The 27787-nt window shown below is 39.2% G+C and overlaps 1 protein-coding gene across 1 annotated transcript in view; it reads right to left on the bottom strand.

Annotated features, from left to right (window-relative positions):
* Window positions 1-361: 361 nt before the first annotated feature.
* The window catches only part of LOC126109682 (F-box/LRR-repeat protein 20-like), a 72933-nt gene continuing 45507 nt past the window's right edge, over window positions 362-27787 (bottom strand). The window contains exons 4-8 of the mRNA XM_049914732.1: window positions 24725-24945; window positions 20189-20399; window positions 14726-14988; window positions 8278-8526; window positions 362-739 (exon numbers count right to left, since the gene is read on the bottom strand). Coding sequence (XP_049770689.1) covers window positions 8289-8526; window positions 14726-14988; window positions 20189-20399; window positions 24725-24945 — 933 coding nt within the window. The 3' untranslated portion in view covers window positions 362-739; window positions 8278-8288. The remainder of the gene's footprint in view (window positions 740-8277; window positions 8527-14725; window positions 14989-20188; window positions 20400-24724; window positions 24946-27787) is intronic.

Below are 27787 nucleotides of genomic sequence, written 5' to 3'. Positions count from 1 at the left end.
AACCTGTTTCCCCTCCATTTTTTTCAAGCTCTCCTTAACTAACCCTTGTTTCCTCCCTGGTCGCAGCAACTGTCTAAGTTAACATAGAATGTTAGTGGAATTGATGTGACTATCAATACTTTCTTCCCCTGATGATTTATGGAAGAAGGAGCCAAGTTTGGAATCATGGTGTAATGTGGCACAACCTGTGAGGTTCATGTAGTTTCTGATAAAGACTACTGTCTTAGGAAAATGATTAATAACATCCAATAACATCCAATTTTCATCCATCCTTTGAGTTTGGATGCTGTGGTAAAAGCAATAACAGTTAATGACTTCCAATGAAAATCTTAAAAAAATTGGCAAGTTTTTTAAATAATGCCTGTGTTCCCATTTATTTCTCTACAAAAAGTAACAAAATTGCTGACTGAACAGTCTTCTTGCTCTGATCATTTCCATTAAGTGTTATTAGGTAAGTTCACAACAATACTTTCAATAACAAGGGAAATGCCAACAATGATGAAAATACTATAAAAATGGTAAAAATATTAAAAATATGAAAGTTCCTTGTCAAAATCTGCATAACACATACAAAATAATTATGGAAGACACGTCTATAATTGACTACTACAAGAAAATTCCACAAACTTTTTCTTCAGAACTCTCTGCTGGTAACCTTTCCCACAGAGTCCTGTTATGATCAAGTGCACTTGCAAGCACCCATCAGTTTCTGTTCCTTACTTGAATACAAGTGCATGACCTAGAAAGAAACAAAGCACACTGAAAATTGTAACTACAGGAACAATTTATTCCTTTAAATATCCAAGAAAGAATGCAACAAGTTGTATACACCTTACTTACTATTACTGCCACATATAATCAGTTACTACTACTATTACTAATACTACTATTTGGTATCGTAATAAAGCACTGGAAAGTCAGCCTATGACAGATACTGCCTGAGCAGTTAAGCAGAGAGCAGGAGGTGTGCCGTCACATTCTGAGGACTATTAGGTATTCATTAGATTTTTCATTACTACTACTATTACTATTGCCAATACTACTACCTTATACAGTAATAAAGCACTGGAAAGTCAGCCTATGACAGATATTGCCTGAGCAGCTAAGCAGCGAGCAAGAGGTTTGTCGTCACATTCTGAGGACTATTAGGTATGCATTATATTTTTCAGAAGGATTGTTTTCAGTTATGATGGTCAGATCACACAGTCCTTATGACGAATAGACAAGTGAACTTATCAATCTTATCCTGTCATTTTCTGTACAAACCTTGAAAATCAATGTTATCAAGTTGCCTGTTTACTGGATTCATAATTCTTGGTACAATGTCAGCATATGCACTGAAATGACAATACACTGACTCATTAATCAAATAATGTTTCAAAATTAATATATAATCCAAGGGCTCATGATTAAAAAACAATTTGCTTTTCAATATCTGAGGGGGGAAAAGAATGTTACCAGGGCATTTCACAAGAGAACTGTACCTACACACGCTCTTGTGTATAATGTGTTTGTAACAGTGAGTCATTACAAATTGATAATAGGTATGTAGTACACAACAAAGTGTAATTTTTCTGCCCTGTTTATTTGGATATGAGACATCATTTAATTAAGTGGCTGTTCTTGAGTAATAAACAGAGTAAATAAAGAATACATTCACGTCCTGAAAATGAATCTTCGGTGCCCACAGTTCAGTAGCACTGTTTTGTTGCTCAGTGACCAGAGAGAGTCGGCCTATGACAGATATTGCCTGAGCAGTTAAGCAGCTAGCAGGAGGTGTGCCATCACATTCAAAAACAAATGTGATGGTGGAAGTGCATAGGCTTCCATGGTCAGGGTCAGTTAGAATAAACACTTCTGGGCATTAGGCCACATCATTCTGAAATACTAGACACAACTATGAAACTGATGTTTCGACCACCTTTACAGTGGTCTTCTATAGGGCGACTAAACTTACTTTAGTCATCCTTAACAGTATTGCTACAAAACAGTACGGATATCAGTTTCACAATTACTTTTATTTCAAAATTAAATGCCCCAAGAGTTTTAGCCAAAATGTGGGTGCGTAATAATAAACAAGTTTGTCGTATTCAATCCAGTGCTTTTCTACACCTACGTCTATACCCTGCAAACCACCACAAAGTGCTTGGCAGAGGATACATTCCATTGTGCCAGTTATTAGGGTTTCTTCTTGTTCCATTCACATATGAAGCAAGGGAAGAATGATTGACTGAATGCCTCTGTGTGTGCTGTAATTTTCTACTCTTGTCCCCACAATCCCCATGTGAGACCTGTGCAGGGGGTTGTGTCATCATCTAAAGCTAGTTCTTGAAACTTTGTTAGTAAACTTTCTTGGGATAGTTAACGTATATCTTGAAGAATCTGCCAGTTCAATTCTTTCAACATCGCAATGACACTCTCCCACAGGTCAAATGAACCTGTGACCATTTATGCAGCACTTCTCTTTATATGTCTAATATCCTCCAGGTCTCACACACTTGAGAAATATTCTAGACCCAGTCGCACGAGTGACTTGACCCAGTCGCATGAGTGACTTGTAAGCAATCTCCTTTGTAGACTGATTGCACTTCCCCAGTAGTCTACCACGTGTACTGCCCGCTTAACACACCACTGAGCCTATGTGATCATTTCATTTCATATTCCTACAAAGTTTCACACTCAGGTATTTGCACAAGTTGAGCAATTCCTACAGTGACTCGTGGATATTATACTGATAGGTTTAGGATACTAGGTTTCTTTTTTTTGTGAAATCCACAATTTTACATTTTTGAAGACTTAAAGCAAGTTGCCAGTCTTTGCACCACTTTGAAATCTTATCATGATCTGACTGAAGATTTATGCAGGTTCTTTCAGACAGTACTGTATTACAGGTAAGCACATAATCTGTAAAACATCTGAGGTTACTGTTGATACTCTCTACAAGGTCATTAATATACAACATGAACAGCAAGGGTCCCAATACACTTCCTGAGGCACACTCGAAGTTACTTCCACATCCGATGATGACCCTCCATCCAAGATAATGTGCTGTGCCCTCTCTACCAAAAGATCCTCATTCCAGTCACAAAATTAGATTTATATCCCATATGATCACACTAATGACAATAAGTGTAGGTGTGGTACTGCGTCAAATACTTTTCATAAATAAAGATATACTGCATCTACCTTTCTGCCTTGATCCAAAGCTTTCAGTATGTCATGTGAGAAAAGTCTGAGTTAGGTTTTGCATGATTGATATTTTGGAATCCATACTGGTTGGGATGGAGAGGACATTCTGTTCGAGACACCTTACTATTTTTTGAGCTCAGAACATGTTCTAAGATTCTACAACAAATCGATGTCAAGGATATTGGGCATTAGTTTTGTGGATCACTTCTACTACCCTTGTACCTGTGCTTTCTTCCTAATACTGGCAGGTTTTTTTTTTGTTTGAGGGATCCATGATAGATTATAGTTAATAGAGAGGCTAACTCAGCAACAAATTCAGTATGAAATCTGACAGGGATTACATTGCACCCTGGAGCTTCATTCAGTTTTAATGATTTCAGTTGTTTCTCAGCAACACTGACACTAATAATTATTTAATTCATCTTTTCAGTTATACAAGGATTAAATTGGGACAATTCTTCTGGGTTTTTCTTTTTAAGGGAACGTTTGGAAAAGAGAGTTAAGCATTTCAGCATTTGCTTTGCTACCTCCAATTTCAGTTTCTCTCATTTGCTAGGAGCTGGACACTACCTTTGGTGCCACTAACAGCCTTTACATACAAACAGAATTTCTTTGGGTTTTGTGGAAGGTCATTTGATGGTAGTCACTGAAGGCTTCATGCTTTGCTCTCTAGACAACTAAACGCGTTTCATTCAGAATCTCTCTATCTATACCTCTATCCTTTATTTTACACCTGTTATGCAGTAATCTCGATTTCTTTATAGGTTTCTTTACAGTCATTGAATACCATGGGGAGTCCCTCTTATTATGAATTGTTCTACTGGATATGTATCTATCCAATGCATGGTCAAGTACCCTTTTAAACTTGAGCCATAGTTCCTCTACATGTTCCTGCCCTGCTCTGAAAGTCTCAAGTTCCTCACTGATATATGACACTACTGATTTTTTGTCTAGTTTACTGGACATGTACATCTTTCTACTCGTTTAGTTTTCCTTTGTACTTTGCTAATCATTGTTGCCACAACCGCATTTTATTTTCTATCCGTCATAGCATATGATAAAGGACATTTAATCTTTGGTTCGGGATGTCCACTGTTTCTACACCAATTTTGTGGATCTTTCTCCACATTGAAGTCCTTTTTATTAGCTCACTGTCCTTCCATCAAATGGGCTTGACATATAGTCGCTTTTTAAGTTCTCTTACTTCTTGATCATCTAAGGTTATGGTTTGGGCACTTACGGCCTTAGTTGTTTCTGCACCCTCAAACAAATAAAACAAACTGCATCATGGTCACTGATACCAGTTTTGGTGTGGACATCATCATAAAGTTCAGGCCCACTTGTTGCCATTACCTCGAATACACTTCCATCATGAGTGAGGTTCCAAACTATCTGTTCTAAGTAGTTTTCAGAGAAAGCATGCAGTAATGTTTCACTGGATGTCTTATCATGCCCACCATAAACAAAACTCTAATTTTCCCCAATTGATTGTTGGATGATTAAAATGCCCACCAATTATTACAATATGATTGAGGAACTTACATACCAGTGAACTGAGGTTTTCTCTTAAAGTTTACAGTTACCTCAAACAATTTCATGTGCAGCTTCAATTTCTATCTTGCTGGACTGCGACAAATACAAAACTCCGGCCCTTTGCTGCGAACGCTTTAGCAGTTAACCATTAGGATTTTAACTCCCTCTCCTTTGAGAGGAATTTCTTTTGATCTTACACTGATACTTCTGGATCTGCTACAGCTATCATTACCTGGATTCAATGGAGAGTCACCTAATCCAAAAAATTCTTGTGTGCACCCCACAGTCAGCTACATATGTAGTGGCCTTTGATGTGTAGCGTGCACCTGGCCCATTTAGGGGGACCCTTCTGTTCTCACCCCTACGGTGAAGTCCACTAAGTCGCAGCCTAGCTCATTACAGAACCTTCTAAGTCTCTGGTTCAGCCCTTCCACTCAACTCAGAACCAAAGAGCAACAATCAGTTCTGGCGACAATGCTACAAGCTGTAAGCTTCATTGAAACTCCTTGCGCAATGCTGGGATTTTCAACCTTCTCTGCCAGTTGCTGGAATGACCCAAGAGTGACTTCAGAGGCCAGACAAAAGGCATCATTTGTTCAAACATGTGCCACAATCTGCAGTTGTTAGCTTTGTCTAGTTTAGCTTTTTAGTTATGAACAAAGAAATACTTCAGAGGCCAGACGAAAAGCATCATTTGTTCAAACAAGTGCCACAATCTGCAGCTGTTAACTTTTGTCTAGTTTATTTTTTTAGTTATAATTCAATTCTATTTTGTACCTTCACATTCTCATGGTGTATTAACTGGTTCATACAACTGCAGGACAAAGTTTGGTTATGACTGATTTCCCAAATATTATGTATCAGTTCTATTTTCTTTCAACTACGTCTAGTGTAGTGAAGGGCGAAAGTTCGACAGTTGAAGCTAAACAGAGGAAGAACAGCATGATACATAGACAAGCACCAAACTGTAAAAGGAGAAAAATGATTACTCAGTGAAGGGAATTTTAAATCTTTAAAACATTTGTAAGAAAAAGGACACAAAAATACAATGAACTCTGTGATAACACTGCACGACAAAGATGAAGATACCAGAGAAAAAGCGCTTGTAGAATAAGTAAATTGCAACATTGGACAATTTCCAGAAAGATAATATTTGTAATTTTATAGATTACTATCACTGTCAAATAGATGTAGGTAGATCAAGGTTTAGCATCCTGAAGGCAATGAAGACTTTAGAGATAAAGCATGAACTTATGTATTACATGAATGAGGAAGCCATGTACTTTCCAAAAGAACCATCCCAGCATTTGTCTTAATAGATTTAAGGTAACCTAAATAAAGATGGCACTAATGGTTCTGAAGTCCGTTTCTCTGGAATGCCAATCCGATGCCTTGACCACTGCTACACCTTGCCAAGTAACCATTATTGGAAAAATGAACATCTGATACTGTTTTGTGTATTCTGAAAGGTGGCTTTCTCTTTCATTATGGCCTCTGTATGATCTTGTGGAGCACATTCATAGATTGAGTTTTCTTCTTCTCCCTCAAAACTTTTTCACACTTTTCTTGTCTTCTCTCACACACTTCTTCTGAGATCTTCAGTATCCTCTTCTCTTGTCTGCTCCACTGGCAACACTCTGCGCTTTACTGTCGTTGACATCTGGCATATTGGCGGTATGCACTTCCGTCTCTGCGGTATGCACTTCCGTCTCCTATTTTGCTTCCCATTCACCTTGATCCTCATCTCTGAGCAATACTTCCCAAATTTAACAACCCACTAGCACTAGGTTCGCATCTTTCCTATTGTCACTCCAGCTTCCCCCCCCCCCCCTTTTTCTTGCTCATATGCATCCTGATCACATGTCCCACATATCTCACCCTTTTCAGTCTTATTTCTCCTAATATTTTTCCTAGTGCTATGGTATAGTTCTTTGACAGGTTTTTGCATCTGTTGTCAGGCCTCTTTATTTTCCTCAATATTTTTCTCTCTTCTCTCTCTAATTGATCCATGTCCGGTCTTCCTCATGTTACCACCTTATCTACATACGATACAGCTTTACCACCATTGCCTTACAATGTGTGGTCTTTGTTCTGCATGTATTTATTTTACTGTTTGTGTGTGGAGAGGGTGTGGGAGGTAGGCATACAGAAAGCTCGCCCTATTACCATTATCCTCTCTATTACCACCTCACTGATCCTGGGAACTCAAATGGGGCTCCCTGGAGGACAGACAATGTTCTTTTTGCAAAACACTATTGAGAAAATTTAGAGAACTGGCATTTGCAGCTGGCTTCAGAATGATTGCATTGCCACCAACATACATTTCACATAAGGACTGCTAAGACAAGAAAAGACATATCAGTAATCGTACAGAGTCATATAGTCACTCATTTTCCCCCCATTCCATTTACAAGCGGAACAGGGAAGGAAACTGACCAGCAGTTGTACACGATAACCTCCGCCATGCATCATACTGTGACTTGTGACATATGTATGTAGATGTATATGTTATATATTCTCATAGGTACATAAATTTGGCCACCTTCTCTATGTTACTTTCAGGACTTATCCAATTGCCAGAGGTACTGTGTTTTTATTTTGCTGCATGCAATCCTTGGCTTTCTAACTTAAGTTACACAGTTGTTGTTTCCCATCTTCTTCCAACTCATTTACTATCGCTATGTCACAAAAAAAGGGCTGGCAGTGCACTTGGGTTCTAGTGTCCTTTTTGTCTCTTTTGGTATTCCTCTTTGGTTGCTTATTGCTCTTCGCTGTTTGATTATTTTTTTCCACTGTTATGGTGATCTTGAAAACAGTAAATTTTCTTAGTGACCAGTACTGAAAGACTAAGCTTCAGTATGAGGTTATTCATGTGTGAAAAATATTTCCTGAAAAGACAGAAGTTGTTTTTTATGCACAAAGATAAGAATTAATAGTGGCTACATTAATCTTGGCTCAAGGTCACTCACTCACCACAGACACATCTCGAGTGGAAAATGGCAGTTTGTAAAGTAATGCAGGTATAAGACACTTTTGTACAAAATTTTGCATTAATGTTTTGTTCAAAAAACAGAGGTGATTATTACTAACAGATGAACAGCATAACTCTCCCAAAGTGCATTCATCATCTAATAGAAATTCCATTAATTTCCAACCCTGTGGCAAACACTGGTGTTGAAGAACTAAACAGTTTTCCTTTTATTCTATAGGCAGCATTTGTTGCTAACCTATTACAGACTTTTGTACTTTAATATTAGAACGGTTTGTGGCAGCAACATGAAGTCTCTACAAAACTGATTTGATATTTTGTGTCATGATAATTCCAAATTTATGTGAAACTTAATTGATATGCAGTGAAAATGAAAGAGTTGGCAAGAAATGTGTAAAATACCTGTGTATGATAAGACAGTGGGGATTGAAAAGTGTGTGTGTGTGTGTGTGTGTGTGTGTGTGTGTGTGTGTGTGCGCGTGCACACACATGTAACAGGACAATACTTGAAAAGATGTGGGTGACATAAACATTTCACCAAGTTATATTAATGCAGACAGATTTACCTTTTGTAATTTCACCGATCCTCTGGCCCAACAAGGTCACCTATGACGATCTTCAGCTGGGGCATCAGAGTACGCAACACCCGTAACCCACCTACACCAATTCCCTCACAGAAGGAGAGTTTGAGCATCCTCAGATTGTGGAGGTGTTTCGGGAACAGTCCCAGTGGCAAGACGGACACAATGCTGGAAGTCAAGTCCAGCGTCTCTAACTTTTTAAGTCCTAATAGGTGGCGCAACCCAGGACGTAATCTGTGGAGAAAATGTTTAGTTCAGATAACTGATACACAGCAAAAATTTCTACAGTGTTAATACAAAGATTTTCAGCTGCTCCCTTGGTTAACACTCAGTCAAACAAGGTGTGGGCTGGTTGAATGCACTACTGCTACATGTCTATGTACATCTCACAACTCACATACTACCAGTGCACTGACACTCTGCTGTGACATACTGGTAATGGCAGGCAGTTGACATGTGATGGTGTGAACCCTTACTAAAGAATCTCAGTTCCAAGTTAGATCTACCTATATTTACTTTGAAGCATTTAACTGAGGCCCCATCAATAATTGCCCAAATCCACAACTCTTGTGGATATACCCCTCTTTGTTGATGTCAGTTTAGCCAGAGTTATAACTGATTGATGTCAGTTCATCCTGAGTTATAACTGATGGCTTCATTTAATCTTCGAGCTTATATTGTGGTCTGAATAACAGAAAATATTTACAGAATGTTTGAAAATGTACTTGGAGAGATAAAAAATCTACTCACCAAGAGGAGGCAGGAGAACACACACACATAAAAGGTATAACAGTTTGCAAGCTTTCAGGGCTAGTCGCTCCTTCTTCTGGCAGACTAGTTGAAAGTGAAGGAAGAAGAGTGAAGGGAAAGGGCTGGTGAGGTTTACGAAAAGAGGCAGAGTTTGGAAAAATCACCCAGAACCCCGGGTAAGGGTAGACTTACTGGACAGGATGAGAAGGGAAGAAGGTTTGTTTATTTTTACCTTACAGCATAATTTTACCTTACAGCATAAATACACATATCTATTACTCTGATATGAATGTATCCTATTGCAATCATACACTTCCCCAAAATGAAAACAGATTGTAATATAATGTGACACACAGCACATATAGACTTTGCCTGTTGTGGTAAGCCCACAGCACATACCTTCAGGTGAGGCAGCTTATTTTGTAATGGCAGTTTGTGACACTGTTGCAGCTGTATACCATGCTCGGAACATTCTTTTAATTTGTATTACTCTTTACATTAAATAGTGCTGCAGGCCAAATTTATACAGGACTAGCGATCCACACTGGCTTTGCAAGGTTAGCACTAAGTGCCTACGGCTGGATGACTTGTCTGATGTTGCAATAATTTTGTTTATAGGGCAGTGCTTAGTGTTATAATTAAAAATCAAAGAACACTGTTAGGTTATGGAAAATTAACTCCAGACTTTAATAATGGTGCTGAACAAAGTTTGTTGAGTTTAGCCTCTAGAAGAAGCCCTTAAAAGCTCACTGTTTACTTTTAACTGTGGCCCAGCAGATATTATCAATATTATCTGCATATTTAATATATTTCTTTGTATACAACACTGATTAGGTGCAAAAATGAACATATTACGTAGTGATGTCACACGTGACAGGGCCATGTACAACTGACTATATGACAAACACTGCGCACTTAGTTCAATTCCAGCAATGTTCAGTGTCTGGACTTGTGCTTTGTTAAGTGTTATACCAAGGGTGAGTGTAATGGGGAATTGGAGCCATCCGAACAGGAAAGGTAAATCTGTGGGTATTATTGCTGTTCCTGGTATCAAAACAGTTTGTCCAGCACTCAATCAAAATATTTTTGACACTGGTTATTCAGTGCTTTGTTCTGCTGGAAAATTGAGATGTGTTCAAATTTCTCAATAAAATAGTAGGTGCACCTACTTGTGGTATTAATGCATGCAGTAGAGTTTCAGGCAGCATCGATTTAAAAATTCAGTAGGGTGATGCACTGCTTCCTCTTTACCTGAGACCAAGTCAACACAGTAATGAATTTGTGATAGGGCCTCAAACTTGGACAGAATGAAATCATTTACTCTACTGACTTGTTCATTTGAATGAAATTAATAATATAAGGCAAAAGGTAATACTGCTGCTTGCCATAAAGATGACACATTGAAATGCAACGGAAACACTGTTACACATTTAGCTTTGACCCAAAGCCTTTTTCAGACAAGGAAACACTCACACAAGCAAGCACACCTCACACACACGACTGCCATCTCAGTTCAGAATGCAACTGGGGAATGGATAACAGGATACGGGTGGGGGGAGAGAAGAGCACTCTCTGGTGGAGCATGAAGGAGGCATGACAAGACTCTTGACAACACTTCTGATCGATTCCTCCCCTACTGGCATTCCCCACCCCAGTACAAAGTGCTAAACTATATTGCAGATGTAGTTCTTTGCTTGAGCATTGTCCTCAATAATATTTACATAAAACAAAAATATGAGGAAAGACGAGCATTGAATAAAATATTCCCAGAATCGCAGTCACTGTCAAGTGCAACTAAGTGCTGTGCGGTTGCTGGGCCTCTCCCTACATGGGCGTAGTATCGGCTGTGACGCCATTGGTGCTCTGTCTGTCACTGTATAAGCCAGTGTTTTCATCATGCATCTGCCTTACCTCTTTAATCTTGGGATGGGCAGCTTGCATACTGTGCTCAGGTGCAAACCACTGTCTATACTGAAGGTGTTATTGGATATTTTGGTCTCTATAGCTTCTGAAATTAGGATATTTTGGTCTCTATAGCTTCTGTAATTACACTATACTAGGCACCATTAGTCTCCATGATGATAGAGGTGTCACTGAATGTAATTATACAACATGGCAAAAACAAGCCACTTTTTGTTCTCCTCATTCATACAGTTCAGCTTGCGGGTATCTCCAGAAAGTGCCCACAACATTTGTTTGTTGCAGCTACTCTCGCACAACACTTTTCATGGGCAGTTAAGTTGTGTGAAGTTTTTGGTGTCAGAGATTCCACTGAATGAACCCGGTCCCGGAACAGTCCACTTTTCAGAGTGGTAGTGGTGGTCAAAAGTGTACAGGTACTGGTCTGTATGAGTGTGTTTTCTGCGCAGACTGCACTTGAGGCACCTGTATGGTTTTTGGTCAACAAAGATGTCACAGAAGAGTGAGGCACAGTCTTTTCTGACCTCCGTCATGAACTTGAAGGCAGTGTCTTCCCCTACCGTGACACTTTATCCACAAAAACCCTGTGGGTTTCTGAGCTGCAGCATATACAAAACTTGTGCACATAGGCCTGTATCTGCACACTTTCAGCAGCCACCACCATCTGCTCCGAAGGTGAACTTTACACAAGACCTGAACTGCCTATAAAAAGCCTTTTGCGAGAACAGATGTAACAGACAAATATTTCGCATGCTCTACTGTCATGAGCATCACAGTAAAGTGGTTGAAGGACAGGGCAAATGACAATGGGTGACAAGCTGTTGGATGTCCATACTTAATTCAGAACGTGGGTGTCGACGGCTTGCCTTTTCTGTAAAGCAGCATATCACAGCACACCATTCAGAGCACATTGTTGAATGTGGGGCTGTGCAGCAGATGGCCTTTGCGTGTCTCAATGTTGATCCATCAACACTGCCAATTATGATTGCCGTGGGCACAGGATCTTCAACACTGGAGCCTGACAGGAAACATCGTGTTTCTTGTTACAACAGATTGATAGTCGTGTCTGGTTATGCCATCATCCTGGCAGACAGCTACTTGACTGCTCATTGCACCATGGAGCTGGGATTCCATGGGAACTGTGGCAGTAATCTAAAGAATCATGAAAGTTGTGGACTACAGTACATTATTGTGGACTAACTGTGTCCATTCATGCTCGATGTCTTCCCTGACGGCAATGGTACCTTCTAGCATGATAACTGTCTGTATTACAAGGCCAGAAACGTAGTACAGTGGCTTCAGAAGCATGACAGTGAACTCACATGAATCTCTCAGCCAACAAATTCATTTGATTTGGACCTGATGGACCACATCTGGAATGGTATCAGCATGCACATATCATCAGCTCTTAATTTACAGGAATCGTGCGACGTGTGTGTAGACATCTGTTGCCACGAAACACTGGAAACCTACCGAGGACCTGTCGAATCCGTACGATGCAGAACTGGTACTGAACTCCATTCCTGGGTGGCCCAGCACACTATTAAATAGGTGGTCATAATTTTTTGGCTCATTTTTATACATCCAATTTAAAAAAAAAATGGTTTTTTATCTTGTTGGTACACATATTCTTGATGTAGGTTTGTATTTTCAGCTGTTTTGAATAATTAGTTTGTTGATAGCTAAAAAGGTTATATGTATTTTCGAATTCCTGATGAATTTTTACTTAAAAAAAAGGGTAGATCAAAGAATTTGCATTAAATTTTGCTTGAAAAATTGAATTGCCTTGGACACCCTAGCATGTCAATTACTGATGACAATGTGGAGGAAGTAAAGAAAATGTTCTGAAGAATCACTGAATCACCATCAGAGAGTTTGCTGATGGTTTCTGCATATCCTGCAGCTCATGCGAAACATTTTGTTTGGATGTTTCGGGCATGAAATGTGTAGCGGCAAAGTTTGTTCCGAAATACTCGAATTGCAACCAAAAACAACATAATGTAGACATCACTCAGGAATTGCTGACTGAAGTCAACAACAATCCAGAGCTTCTAAACACGGTTACAATAGTTTGTTGCGTCCCAAGCGTGGGTTTTACTTGAGACTGAACACAGTTCGTAACAACAAGATTAGGTGATTGGCTGTAGTGCAAAGGAGACTTTTGAACTAGCTAAGAAGTTAAAATCTCTGGTGTAAAGGTAAATAGGCTTGGAGATAACAGAAGTAACTCTCCAGAAACATCATTCAACAATCTGAAGATTATTCAGACACAGAATGAAATCCTAACTGCTCTGGCTGAGATGTTTCCAATGAGCAGCCAAGTCTGACACAGAGACTGCAAACAACAGTTGTTGTTCTGTCTGCTCTTCACATGTGACCCATATGACTAATCCAGAGTCCCACAGCTGCTGCCTATCTGATCATCAGCTCCAGATGCTAACTCTGCAACGAGCCCTGGCTCTCCCTCCAGCTCCTTGCATCAGACCTCTGTCTAGCACTCTTCTACCAATCTTCTGACTACTGATCTCTCCCTCAGAGTGTCTTGCTGACAAGTTTTGTATACTTCTCCCCTTTCACCCTGCTGGCTATTGCCATGACATAATGTGCATTGTTCTTCAGAGGCTGAGAGGAGGGGTAGAGATGCATCTCTTAATAGGGTCACACACTGCATCCTAAGCCCTGTATCGGCTTCTCATGATGTAGTGCTGTGCCCATCAAAGACCCTCTCTCTTGCTCCCTCTCAGCACATGCTCTCTCTCTCTCTCACCAGAAGTGCTGTTCGCCTATTAACTTTAGCCCTAATCCTTGCCAAGCACCCTGTTCTCAGAGGTACACAGAGCCCTCTTTGTGCCTATATAGCTTATAGCTTTTAATTCTTTATCAAACTTGGCAGCCCATCAGCCTGGCGCCAGCCAGCCAGCCCACTTCCAGGTCTGTCGCTCCTCTCGCTGCGCCTAAATACATTACTGTTGCTTCTTTTAATATTATAGTTTCCCTTCTTGTTATTAACAATGCCTTAACAGTTCCTTGTTTTGTTATTAACAATGCGATTCACACTTGGCTCCACTCATGGATATAACAAGTTGATGAAACGTGGGTATATGTGTATGACATCGAAACCAAGGCCCAATCATCCCAGTGGAAACTATCCGAAGAGCCAAGATCCAAAAAAATTTGACAAGTTCGATCACATGTGGTTCTCCTCACTGATTTCTTTTATTACAATGGGATCACAACCACTTGTGGGAATTGCGTCATGATAATACCCCCTCCCACACCTCAGTACTTGTTCGTGATTTTTGGGCAAAAAACAGAACTGTTATGTTGCCTCAGCCACTGTGTTCACCAGACAGGAGCCCCTTTGACTTTTTTCTATTCTCATTGCTGAAGAGAACCATGAAAGGACACAATTTTTCCACCACTGATGAGCTAAAAACAGAATCGCCGAAGGAGCTGAACACTATAATGAAAAGTGCTTCCAAGATTGGAAACAGTGCTGGCATAAGTGTATTATATTTGAAGAGGATTACGTTGGAGGGGACAAAGTTGATGTTGATCAATAAATAAAAACTCTTTAAGAGAAACAAAACATTCCATTACCTTTTATCACCCCTCATATTTGGTATCAAAGGAAAATTCAATTCAGAAAACTAATAAATTACGACAAAGAATTACCTGCAAGTAGTTACCTTCACAAGGTGAAATGCTTAGTACTCCTGATAGACACACACAAGAAGGAACTATTACACACACACACACACACCTGGACATGTCCTGGCACTGGAGCTGGAGGTTTCGCAGCCCTGGGCAGCACCTGGCGATGGCCGTGATGGCGCCTCCACCCAGCGAGCAGCAGTTGGACAGGTCCAGTGTCTCCAGCCCATTGCCCAGCAACTGGAGCCCTGCATCTGAGATCTGCCTGCAGCCACCAAGCAGAAGCTCGCACAGCTCCGAGCAAGACCGACAGATTGCCAACAGTGCGTCGTCGTCTACGGCCAGGCCACTGCTGCGCAAGTCCAGCTTCTTCTGAAAACCAATAACACATTTGCTTACTTCTCGCCGCCTTCTCAAATTAACCTGTTCACTGTTTTCTCCTAGCACCAGTCTGATATGTGCCAAGTGTACAGGACACCAAGTTGTCTGTGAGCAGAATGGAGTAGGTCCTCATGTCAGTGGTGACAGAGATATACAGGGTGGGTCCAGAAACTAATGCATTGCAATTTTTTCTGATTTGACTACATGTTGTAGAGTGGCCAGATCGTTTCTGGGGGACTATTAGCTTCCCAGCAGTAGGTCACTCAATTGCCTTCATGCTCTTGTAGGGTTAGGATGGCTTCTTTCACAAACCTCTATGTAGCAGTTGTGTCAAACTCACAATACAGAAAACTTTAGGCAATTCTATGCAATAAAGCTTCACGAGAAGCTCAACAAGACACCACTGGAAACTTTTGGAATGCTCAAGGAAGCCTTTGGGGATGACTTCCTTTCCAGATCACAGTCAAACAGGTGGCACATGATGTTTAAAGACGTGCGGGGCACACGTCAACATCATGAATGGATGACCCTGCGACTTGCGTGTGCCAGTTACTGAATTCATACCATTGAATGAGTGTTTGCTTGATTTCAGAAATATTGGACTTGCCGAAAACTGTTCTCCATGCGACTGTATTGGTAAACTCAGCCATGTGGAAGATTTGCACAAAACTTGTGCCTAGGCTTTTGACCAATGATCAAAATCAACACCGAGTGGAAGTGTGTGAAGAATTCCAGCAACTCTGTGAAGATGATCCCAATTTCCTCGACAACATGACCACTTGGGGATGTCACGGGTCTTTCAGTATAACTCAGAGTAAAAGCAGCAGAGTGCAGAATGGCACACGATGTCTTCGCTGCACCAGAAAAGTCCAGGATGAAGTCCATGTGCATTGTTGTAATTTTTTTTAATGGCTCTGAGCACTATGGGACTTAACATCTGTGGTCATCAGTCCCCTAGAACTTAGAACTACTTAAACCTAACTAACCTAAGAACATCACACACAGCCATGCCCAAGGCAGGATTTGAACCTGCGACTGTGGCGTTCTTTTAATGTAAAGGAGATAGTACACTATGAGTTGGTACCCCCTGGGCTGAATTTTGTAAGGCAGTGCTCCAGAGGCTGAATCACAGAGTTGCCCACATTCACAAGGAGTTCCGTGCATTGTGGAAACTGCACCATGACACATGCTGGCTCACACCGATTTGTTGTTACACTCTACCTAACACATATCAAGCGTGACAAAAGTGCCATATCTGCCCTACAGTCCCGACATGGCCCTGGGAGACATTTTTTGTTTTTGTTTCTTTGGCTGAAAAGGGACCTCAAAGGAAAGCATCTTTAGTTATGGACAATGTGCACATTACTTTGACGGCTTCCCTGAAGAGCATCTGATTCAGGTGTTCCAGAAAGCTTATGATGCAGAGAAATAATAATGGCAAAAACATAATGCTGCAGAAGGGTCATGCTTCAACAATTTTAAGTTGTTGAACCTATATGAGCAATACTTTCTGGACAATCCCTGTAAAGTCAATCACATTGAGTCTGTTTATTCTAATGATGTGGTTTACATTGTGACCCTCCAGAAAGCAGTTTTAACCATTCAAGCCAGTAGTTTACATTCTCAAACCTAGGCAGCAGTTTACATGGCTGGCTGGTGCAGGAATTCAGTATTTTAGTTCAATGGTTCCAGCTCAGGAGTTATTTGTTGAACCTGCCAATGCTTTTGCCATGTTCAATACACCAGTTCTTGCCTGATCACCAAATTAAGCAATGTTGGGCCCAGTTAGTACTTGGATGGGTGCCTACATGGGAGCACCAAATGCTGTTAGCTCAGGGCACGCACATCATCGAAATGGCATGCAACTTAAACACTTGCATGAGGCCTTTAAGCCATATGACATTATTATTATTATTATTATCATTATCTGTCAAAAGTTAATCAAACCTTCAGGAACTGTTAACAACAGACCTTTAACATGTTTAAAATGTACATGATCGGTGTGATGAATTTTGAAGCACTCTTAGAAACAAAGCCTTACACATAAGTCTCTTCCCATGAGTTTCTGGCAGTTCTGTTCAAAGAAACATCTTGCAATTCACAGTGCATCTACCTATGTCATTTCAATGGTACAGCAAATGATAAATACATTGTACTGTGAAATATTTAGTAACCTTTTCAATATTTTAACCTACAACTTACAATTTTTTTTTCTTTTCCTGGAGGACAGTTTCTAGTTCCTAATTTCTTTTGACTCACTCTTTTTCCAATAAAAGATTTACGTGATACATCAGCACACACATATCTCTACACTAAACTGATTAAGCAATGTTGCCTGTTGTCTACAGGCGGCAGAGCAATGTGGTTTCCTGTAACAGACCAAAGATGGCGAAGATGTGCTTGGGTTACTGCTGATGCAATTGCCCACAGCACCCAAGTACATACTCAGATTACCAGACTAAAAGTTTTAATCTGAACACCTGTCTAATGCACAATAGATGCGAATAGCATAGGTTATGGATATTAGAAAGAAACTGACAATTTACAGTCATGTCAAAATAAACAGAGAGGGAACTGAGGCAGAAAACCTGTCTGCTCTTGAGTAGAATCAAATAACAAGAGAGGCACATGACTGAGCTATACACCACAGAAGAGAGAGAGAGAGAGAGAGAGAGAGAGAGAGAGCATGGATCTCAGTGCAGGAAGACACAGGAGAAAGTTGTGTGTCTCCTGAGTGGTTACTGAAAGAATGCTGGACTATGCTATGAGTCATTAAGGACTCTGTACTGTTCTCCATCTTTGGTCCATCAATTTGGCTCTTATGTAGCCAGCATGTGTGCCTTGCTAGAACAACGGCATACACAATACTAAATCTTAAAGAGAAACATAAACAAACAACTTATTCAGTGCTACATCAATGGTAAGAGTAACATATGGAGAGGAAATAATAACTGTGGTAGAAACTTCAAAAATGTTAGGTGCCCATATGGATAAGAATTTTAAACTGGAAAAAACATATTTTATAATTCCCAAACAACTTAGTTTAGCCATATTTATGTTTTGATTTATTACAAATCTATCAGAGAGACAAATCCATAAGTTAACATATTTTTTGTATTTTCACTCAATAATGCAATATGGAGTAATTTTTTGGAGCAACTCATATTTAATACAGAACATCTTCACTGCTCAGAAAAGTGCTGTAAGGATAATATATGGCACTCATTCACAATCATCTTGTAGACATCTGTTTAGGGAGTCAGTTATTTTGACTACTGCATCACAGTCTATTTACTCCCTCATGAAGTTTATTGTAAATAATCAACTACAGTTCAAAATGAATAACGATATACATAATCACAAAACCAGAAAAAGTACTGACATTCATTAATCTACATTATGACTAATTTGGCCCGAAAAGTAGTGCAAAATGCTGCAACCAAAATTTTTGATCACATATCAAATCATACATACACAAAACTGCCTTTATTATGGTGTATTGATAAGTTATACATATTAGAAAATCGTGAATGCTACCTTCCACTGAAGATGCCTTGCAGATAATAAAGGCGGAATGCATATGGCATGAAAACTGTGTTTCATTCAGTTGTAGTCAGATGGTCCAAAAACAATATATGGTGATATTACACGCAACTGAGGAAGACAAGACTACAAAGTTAAACAAAATTGCCTGGCGCAATCACAAGTAAAACCTAATTTCACTATGCTGTAAATGGACTATTATTCAATATATCTGATCTTCTTTCAAAATATTCTGATATTACGCCCTCCCCCTTCCCCCCACCACTGAGTAGGCGTGCAAGCACCGTGGCTGACTGGAGTTTTTCTGCCGCATAGTATAAACAGGCTGTTATTATGACAGCAGCGCACGCCAAAGATACTGAGAGGACGAGCTCCATGATGACACATAGATGTTGTTCTTGTTTGGCACTAAATTATTGTTACTTGGTTTTTTAGGTTGATTAGGAAGCTCATCACAATAGCAATAAGTCTTTTGCATTAGCTCAGTTGAGCAAAGTGTAATATAAAATGGAATAATATATTAATCAAACAATGGAAAATCCAAGATAGAATGTATCACTATTATGAAAAGGAAAGTTGCTTCTCACCATATAGCGGAGATGTTGAGTCGCAGATAGGCACAACAAAAAGACTGTCACAAATAAAGCTTTTGGCCATTACGGTCTGCGTGAATAATAGACAACACACACACACACACACACACACACACACACACACACACACCTCACATACATGACTGCAACATAATATATTAATGGAATAACATATTAATATATATTAATTACCAGCAAAAATACTGGACTGCATTTTTAAGTCATAAAGATGAAAACAAAAATCATAATTAATTTTTTCTGAGTTAATTGCCTTTTTTCAAATTGAGGCAGCTATCTGAAAGGAAAATCTCAAGAACGGGAACCATTATACTGGCAGACATAAAAGTTAAATTGTAAAACAAACTGAAAACGTTTCTCGTTGACAACTCGACCTATTTCGTAGCAGAATTTCTATTTTTTGTAGTCTGTAAAATGTGGTGGGTAGGAATTACTAACTCAAATCTGTATTAAAAAGTAACGCGCCTTGTTAAATGGTCAGAATGTAGCCATATTTACAAATTAATTTTTAATGTGAATGATGACTCATTCCACACCATTACAATTAGTCATACAAATGATCCATAGAACAACAATTGATCCACGCAACATGAAACTAATTACATCTTGTCTTGTGAAATTTATGTTCTGTTTGTCTCTCATTTATAACTAACATAAAAAACAGACTTTGAGTTTAAGATTAATAACTAGTGTATGATCAAAAGACAGAAGGTATTCAAAGTATGCTATATGAACTTTTCCAAAGATCCAAAATATATAATTTTCTGGAAATAAAAGTGATTATGACATGATCTGATTACATTCATGCAGTAGGGACACTTTTGCTGTTTATTTTTATTGATTCAAATTCCACATGAAAGTGCACTGTTTATGATTAATAAATATAATTTTGGTAGGAGAATAATTCAGTATCTGCCATACGCATAAATTTAAAATGATCTCTTAATAAAATATCGTTTTGTGTCAAATCATTTATTACACATAATATAGTACTTCTATTTCTTAAATTTCTGTTGCCTGTGTTACTTAACACTCACCAGTCTACAGACTGCTGCCCCACTGAACACCTGTGCCAGTATGCCAGGTGGCAGCCCATACGCGTACGGTGCCGCCAACTCCTGCAAGTTCACGAGGTCACGCAACGAGAACAGGGCACTGGCAATTCTGTCGATAGGCACGTCATACCATCCCAAGGTCAGACGTTTCAAACTAGCACCACAGAGAGTTGCCACCATTGGCAACACACATCTACAAAAGGAACACAAGATATTTGCTGCAATAAAGTAATTTTATTTCTTCTTATTATTATTACTGTGACTGACTCGATGTCTAATAGACTGGATCAAAATTTAGTGTACAAGTAAATATGCTCTTCCCACTTCTTCCTCCCATTACTAAAATACATTTTTATCTTTTATTTATGACTTGTGGCTGTATAGTCAGGTGAAGGGATGGTAGCTGCCTCCCACTATGGTGAAAAATTATGTTTGTAAAATGAACTTTCATCCTACCCAAAGACACACAGATGTTATTATTTCAAGGAAGCCAGAACATGGAAAATGACAATGAATGGTAGCAAATGTGCACAGAGCCAACTGTCAAGAAATCTTTGAACTCTTTTTACTATTTGCTGCTAATCTCTTCACAGCGGAAAATACCACACAGTTCTGTCTCCTAAAAACCTTCCAACAGCACTATAAGTTCAATTTGCGGGGTTCTTCTGGTGTTACCAGCAAGTATAAAAAACTGCTAAAATATGTAAATTGAAAGCATTGGCAAGTTTCTGTCTGACAGCAAAATTCCATGTGTAAGACTCAATACTCTCCCAGTTAAGTACACTGTAGGTAGTAAGCACCTATTACAAAGTGGTAGCATTAGTATGTTTGCAGTTTAATAAACAGTTTAGAGTTTTATAACAACAGTGTAGGAAATTCCTGGATAGGTAATACCTAAAATAAAGGAAAAGCAACCACTCATCTATAGCTGACTGACGTGTGGCACCCAGAAACAGATCACAGAGACAGTATTTTACTACACACCAGTCAGCTGTAGTTTAGAATTTTATTTAGCAATAAATACATCTCCATTTCCTCCACCCCTGCTCCTTTCCCAAAACTAATACAAGCCTCTCTCAACCATCTACACTACTGGCCATTAAAATTGCTACACCAAGAAGAAATGCAGATGATAAACGGGTATTCATTGGGCAAATGTATTATACTAGAACTGACATGTGATTACATTTTCACACAATTTGGGTGCATGGATCCTGAGAAATCAGACCAAGAACAACCACCTCTGGCCATAATAATGGCCTTGATACGCCTGGGCATTGAGTCAAACAGAGCTCGGATGGCATGTACAGGTACAGCTGCCCATGCAGCTTCAACACGATACCACAGTTCATCAAGAATAGTGACTGGCGTATTGTGATGAGCCAGTTGCTCAGCCACCATTGACCAGACGTTTTCAATTGGTGAGAGATCTGGCGAATGTGCTGATCAGGGCAGCAGTCGAACATTTTCTGTATCCAGAAAGGCCCATACAGGACCTGCAACATGCGGTTGTGCAGTATCCTGCCGAAATTTAGGGTTTCGCAGGGATAGAATGAAGGGTACAGCCACGGGTCGTAACACATCTGAAATGTAACGTCCCCTGTTCAAAGTGCCGTCAATGTGAACAAGAGGTGACCGAGATGTGTAACCAATGGCACCCCGTACCATCACGCCGGGTGACACGACAGTATGGCAATGACGAATACACGCTTCCAATGTGCGTTCACCGCGATGTCGCCAAACACAGATGCGTCCATCATGATTCTGTAAACAGAACCTGGATTCATCTGAAAAAATGACGTTTTGCCATTCGTGCACCCAGGTTCATCGTTGCGTACACCATCGCAGGCACTCCTGTCTGTGATGCAGCATCAAGGGTAACTGCAGCCATGGTCTCCGAGCTTATACTCCATGCTGCTGCAAATGTTGTCGAACTGTTCGTGCAGATGGTTGTTGTCTTGCAAACGTCCCCATCTGTTGACTCAGGGATCAAGACGTGGCTGCACGATCCGTTACAGCCATGCAGATAAGAATCCTGTCATCTCGACTGCTAGTGATACGAGGCCGTTAGGATCCAGCACGGCGTTTGGTATTACCCTCCTAACCCACCGATTCCATATTCTGCTAGCAGTCATTGGATCTCGACCAACGCGAGCAACAATGTCACGATACGATAAACTGCAATCGCGATAGGCTACAATCCGATCTTTATCAAAGTCGGAAATGTGATGGTACGCATTTCACCTCCTTACACGACGCACCACAACAACGTTTCACTGGGCAACGCCCGTCAACTGCTGTTTGTGTATGAGAAATCAGTTGGAAACTTTCCTCATATCAGCACATTGTAGGTGTTGCCATCGGTGCCAACCTTGTGTGAACGCTCTAAAAAGCTAATCATTTGCATATCACAGCATCTTCTTCCTGTCGGTTAAATTTCACGTCTGTAGCACGTCATCTTCATGGTGTAGCAATTTTGATGGCCAGTAGTGTATGTTACCAAACGACTGACGTGCAAGTTGGGCCTCAGTACCAGTTACCACTTTCGAATGACTTCCAGGGGATTTTTATTTTTTTCTATATTTCACTTGATTATTGACTAAATGTAAATGCTGTCATAATCAACTCATTAAAAGGTATAATCTTATATTAAATGTTTAACACAATAAGACAAGTATTACAGTTAGAAATAGTGTGTCTGTCTTTAGGCGGCGTAATTGATGGCCAGCTAATACCCAGACTTTATTCATCCAGTATTTGAGAATGAGAGCACTTAGGGACTTCCTATAACCTTTACATATTATTTCAAACCTTTACAAAACGTTTCCTCACTGACCCCCGCAAAATGATGAAGATACAAAGTTTATTGCTTGTGTCCTGGCTTCCCAGAGGAGTTTTACAAGAAAATGCAGAACCTAGTACCACAGGTGTAGATATCTTTAATTTGTGTGGCTTGTCTTCAACTATCTTAAGACTTATACCACTGATGATTAACTAAAGCAATCACACACCAATTGTTGCACACTAATGTACAGTGAGCATTGTTTTCACCTGTGTTACTTTTCAAAAGACATTCTGGTGTCTTATTATCTTTTACTGGATCTGCAGCTAATGACCACATAGTGTGGGCAACACTGAGGTACACAAATTTCTGCTATGTGACATAATTACATTGATGTTCATGGGGAAAACATTTTACTGATGGACCTGGATCTAATCCTTTCACTACTATACTCATGAAATTGTTTCAAAACAGACTTAGCTCTGTTTCGGTCCAAAGATGAGGTTCATTCATCAGCATCTACATCTTAACCACACTGCTGGCTGCTAACAAAAAGACACCTAATCTAGCCACTGGACCAGAAATTGTACATTGATAATAGGCATCATTTAACAGACCAACTGGTTCTTACCAACTTTCTCAGATCTCAAAATATAACTCTCAGAAGAATGGTCATACATACAAGAATCAATATGCCACAAAAAGCAACCATGTAAGTTTATTTCAATTTTAACAAATGTGGACAAGTCTGTTTCTTCCACCAAAGCATTCTCTAGTTCACTTTTATCCCCAGCATACAGAGGCTAAAACACAATTAAGTCTCTGTTGAATCCCTTTAAACACTAGCTGCTTATGAAACACTATAGTAATTTCATACGAAGCCTTGTAGCTGAATTTAACAGTGCAGATTCTATGCAACATAACTTTCATCTTTACAAGATCCCAACTAGTGAAAAACTATATCATTTGCTTATGTTTGGGAGGTTGCTAACCTGGCCACTTCACTCTGCCAAACCTACCAAAACTGAAGTCCAAAACAAGTACAGAGGATTGTTCAACATTCAGACTTCCACATTTATGAACTACCAATGGGTTCCATCCACCCTTTCCTCTTGATGGTACCTTTAATTACTGTTGTCTTCATTCCAATATTCAGAAAAGTTTTAACTGATTTTGTAGGAAACTCTCTGACAATTTAGATCAGCCCAAAACTCTCACAAAGTTTGTCAGTCAGCACTGTGAACCTTCTAAAGTCAACTCCGCTCAGTTTAGAAAATCCATCTATTCACAAAATGACAGTTAGCGTAGGGGAGACAATTACTAATGAAGAGCTACAAAACTTCTATTGCACAAATAGTAGCACACTAAACATATGCCACAGCTTACACAACTAAAGTAACATCCCTGCAACAGTATTCATGTACACCATATTTAACTTGTGTTTAACTATACCCCAAATTAAAACACAAATCTGATAATGTACTTGTGTAAAAGAGACCTGGAACTGATGTTAGAGCTTTTACTCAATAAGCAAATATGCATCTTTATCACATATCACTTCCAGGAACTGAAATGTCTTCAGTGCATGTTATCTGTTGGGAAATCATCAAAACTTTCAGCAAAGCTTGTTGCTCTGTTCACAGCACTAGGTAAAACAACACAAATACATCTTTCACATAAATGTCCACAAAGTTTTTCCTAGTGATTGTGCACATTTTGTTAACTTATGTGCTCACCTCCTATCTGACGTCATCCATCGGAGCTCCAGTGCTTCTATCTGTCCAGCCTTAACAGCAAGAAAGTTGTCCAGTTCATCACCAGCACAGAACTGGAGAGGAATCTCCAGACATCGAAGTTTGGGGCAACCATCAGCTAGCTGTTGCAGCCTGAAAGGCTGATACGTCAATGTCCGATACTCAAATCGCAGTGACTTCAGGTTTTCCATCTTGCTAATGAGCTGTAACAGGTGTGTCACTTTTATGAATATGATTAGTGTTCAAGAGTAACAAAAAATAAACTTTCCTTATATTTAAAGTTAAACAAAAATATATGCAATGAAATTATCTCAAAAAAATAAGCTATCACTGTACTGGTTCCACATTTTATCAAAGTCTTTTTTTTCTTCATGTTTCATACTCATAGTTAATCTCTGACTTTAGTGAGTAATTTATCTGTGTTCGACTGATGCATTTCGTGTGTGTCATCATCTGTAGGGAACCATTCAAACTTTTTGTTAGTACGAAACTTTGAACCAACTTCAAATTTTGTGTAAATAATAGTGTTTAATTTAATCAGATGAAAAACAGCCGACCAGTTGCAAAGGATAAAGTAATCTTTACCTAGGTTTCAGAAGAAGATAGGTTTAAACCTATTGAAACCTAGGTAAAGATTACTTTATCCTTTGCAACTGGTCGGCTGTTTTTCATCTGATTACGTGGAACCGTTGCTGTTACGCAGCTATGTTTAAAATAGTGTTTAATTTATGTCTATGTCTGTCAAGCCAGATATTACAAACAGCCTAACACAGTGTAGGAGAGTAACGAGTATAGGTATAGGAGAAAAGATATTAAGCTTGCATTTTAATACTGATACTCAGCTCCTCTTCATAGATTTTAAAAAGGCATATGATAGCATACACTGACCAAACATATTAAATGTATTGTGAGAATTACATTTGCCCTGTAGGATGATGTGACTAGAGAGGATCTTTTAGGACAACCATTCTGGAAAGTTACAACTGGCCGAAGGGAATCTGTTGGAGTTCTTGGGCGAAATCTGGTCCAGGACAAGAATACATGTAATCCAAAGTACTAAGTAAACCTAGTACTAGAAGGAACTGACAGAAACCAAGAGGAATAAAAGTATGCGGAGTAGATCTACCCCACTATGTCTATGCAAATCCCATCGTCCTAGTAAGTAAAAACACACACCACCTCATTGACATGACCAGTACATACAGAAACATGGTGCTACAGGCAGGGCTCCAAATAAATGAGGAGAAAACAGGAGTATGGTGTCTTCAGTAAAACTGGCAATGGAAAGAAACATCTAGTAGTCAGTGACTGGTCACTGAAACAAACAGACAGCTTTAAATACCTGGGAAATATTTTCAATGAACATAACAGCTATGAAAAGTAAGTTAAGGAAAAAACTGTCGACAGATTAATATAGCACCTTATATACTTTAAGAAACAAATCACTAGGAGGAAGTGAGACTATTCCAATACTCTGGTCAGCCAGTAATCCTCTATGTATACACATCATAAACTTCCCAGAATGCAATGGACAGATATTGACAGGTTTTGAACAGTAGAAACCAATAAAAATTTGGGCTCTACGGCAGCTCCTAAGAGAGGAGGGGGAAAAAAAAGCCCAAAGAACTGATAGATTAGTAATCACATTCCAGAGCTGTGAATTTTTCTGCATATAATATATCAGAAATATCAGGCACTAAATTTGCAAAGCAGATGACATTTGTCAAAAATTGAGCCACACCTAGGGCACTATCATTTGCACGCATAAGTTCCTGTGAAGTGAAACCCTGAAGTTTAAGGGAGGACTTTGCCTTCCCAGCACCAGTTCCTAAGTGGTTAAGGGGCCTCCAAACACAATACTCCTTGTTGTGGCTGGCCAGAAGATGCCTCACAATTCCATTGAAAAAGTGTTGTCTTGTCTGGATGGAGTTTCGAAAGTTCTGCTGTTTTAAGCAAACTTTTTATTGATTTTATCCTAGACTAGTGATGTGGATGGGGCAAAAGCCCAAAATCTGAGTATTTATTAAAAAAAAGTATTTTTTAAAGTTTTTGCTGCTAGAATGTACTATTTACCAATTAAATTAAGGGATGTGATGATACTACCAACATGAAAAGTTAGTAAATGTTTACACTGACTTAAAGCTAACAATATTATAATTTGTATTTATTGCTAAGACTGTACTTCTTTTTTCATTTTTTTAACTTGCTGTACCGAGAAAGGGTGCTGCTTGTTGACAGCTGCTTATAATTTATAATGTCCTTTTTCGTTTTAGCAGTTCTACTCTTCACTCTCCCTCTCTCTCTCTCTTGCTCGCTCTCTCTCTCACACACACACCACACACACACCTTGTTGAACAGCTGTGTTGCGATAAGCAAGGTAATAACAATGTCCTTAGATCTCTTTATAATCTATGTTGAATCTCTGATTATTACTGATGAATGATTATTAATAACAAAATTATTACTAAATGCATTAAACAACTGACAAGAGTTTTTTAATGATAAATGTATTCTTAAATGTTCTAACTGTTTTCGGTGAATAAACAAAGAGGAAGAAAAAGAAGCTTTACTGTTAGCTATAGTGCAATTTGAGACAATTATACTTTTCTATTCTGCTCCTTTCTTTATCTACTTTCATATGGCTGCACTGCTGTGAAGATAAAATGAGAACATGAATATAAAAAAGATTTAATAACGAAGATTCGATACCAAAAATGAGGGAATTGTTCATTTCTGATAACAGTCAATTCCTAGAGAAACAGCAATTCTTGGAATAGTGGAATCAGAGTCTGCAAATGACGCATCCCTAATTAAACTCATTATGGATAAACATTTTTTACTCTAATTCCAGTTATATTCAGGTGAAGCTAAGGCAGAGTCAGAATTTCATGATTCTCTGATTGAGAACAATGTTTTATTTTTTTTTTTTTTACATTACTATACTATAAGTAAAAATACTACCAACAGGCTACCCGCTTAATGTAAGCTATACTTTATTTGAAAAATTACTTTCCAACTCGAATGTAGTTTCCTCTTCTTCTTCTT

The sequence above is a fragment of the Schistocerca cancellata genome, chromosome 12, assembly GCF_023864275.1.
Source record: "Schistocerca cancellata isolate TAMUIC-IGC-003103 chromosome 12, iqSchCanc2.1, whole genome shotgun sequence".
Classification (NCBI taxonomy): Eukaryota; Metazoa; Arthropoda; class Insecta; order Orthoptera; family Acrididae; genus Schistocerca; species Schistocerca cancellata.
Note: the sequence above shows the minus strand (reverse complement) of the source record. Positions and strands in the feature narration are given on the sequence as shown.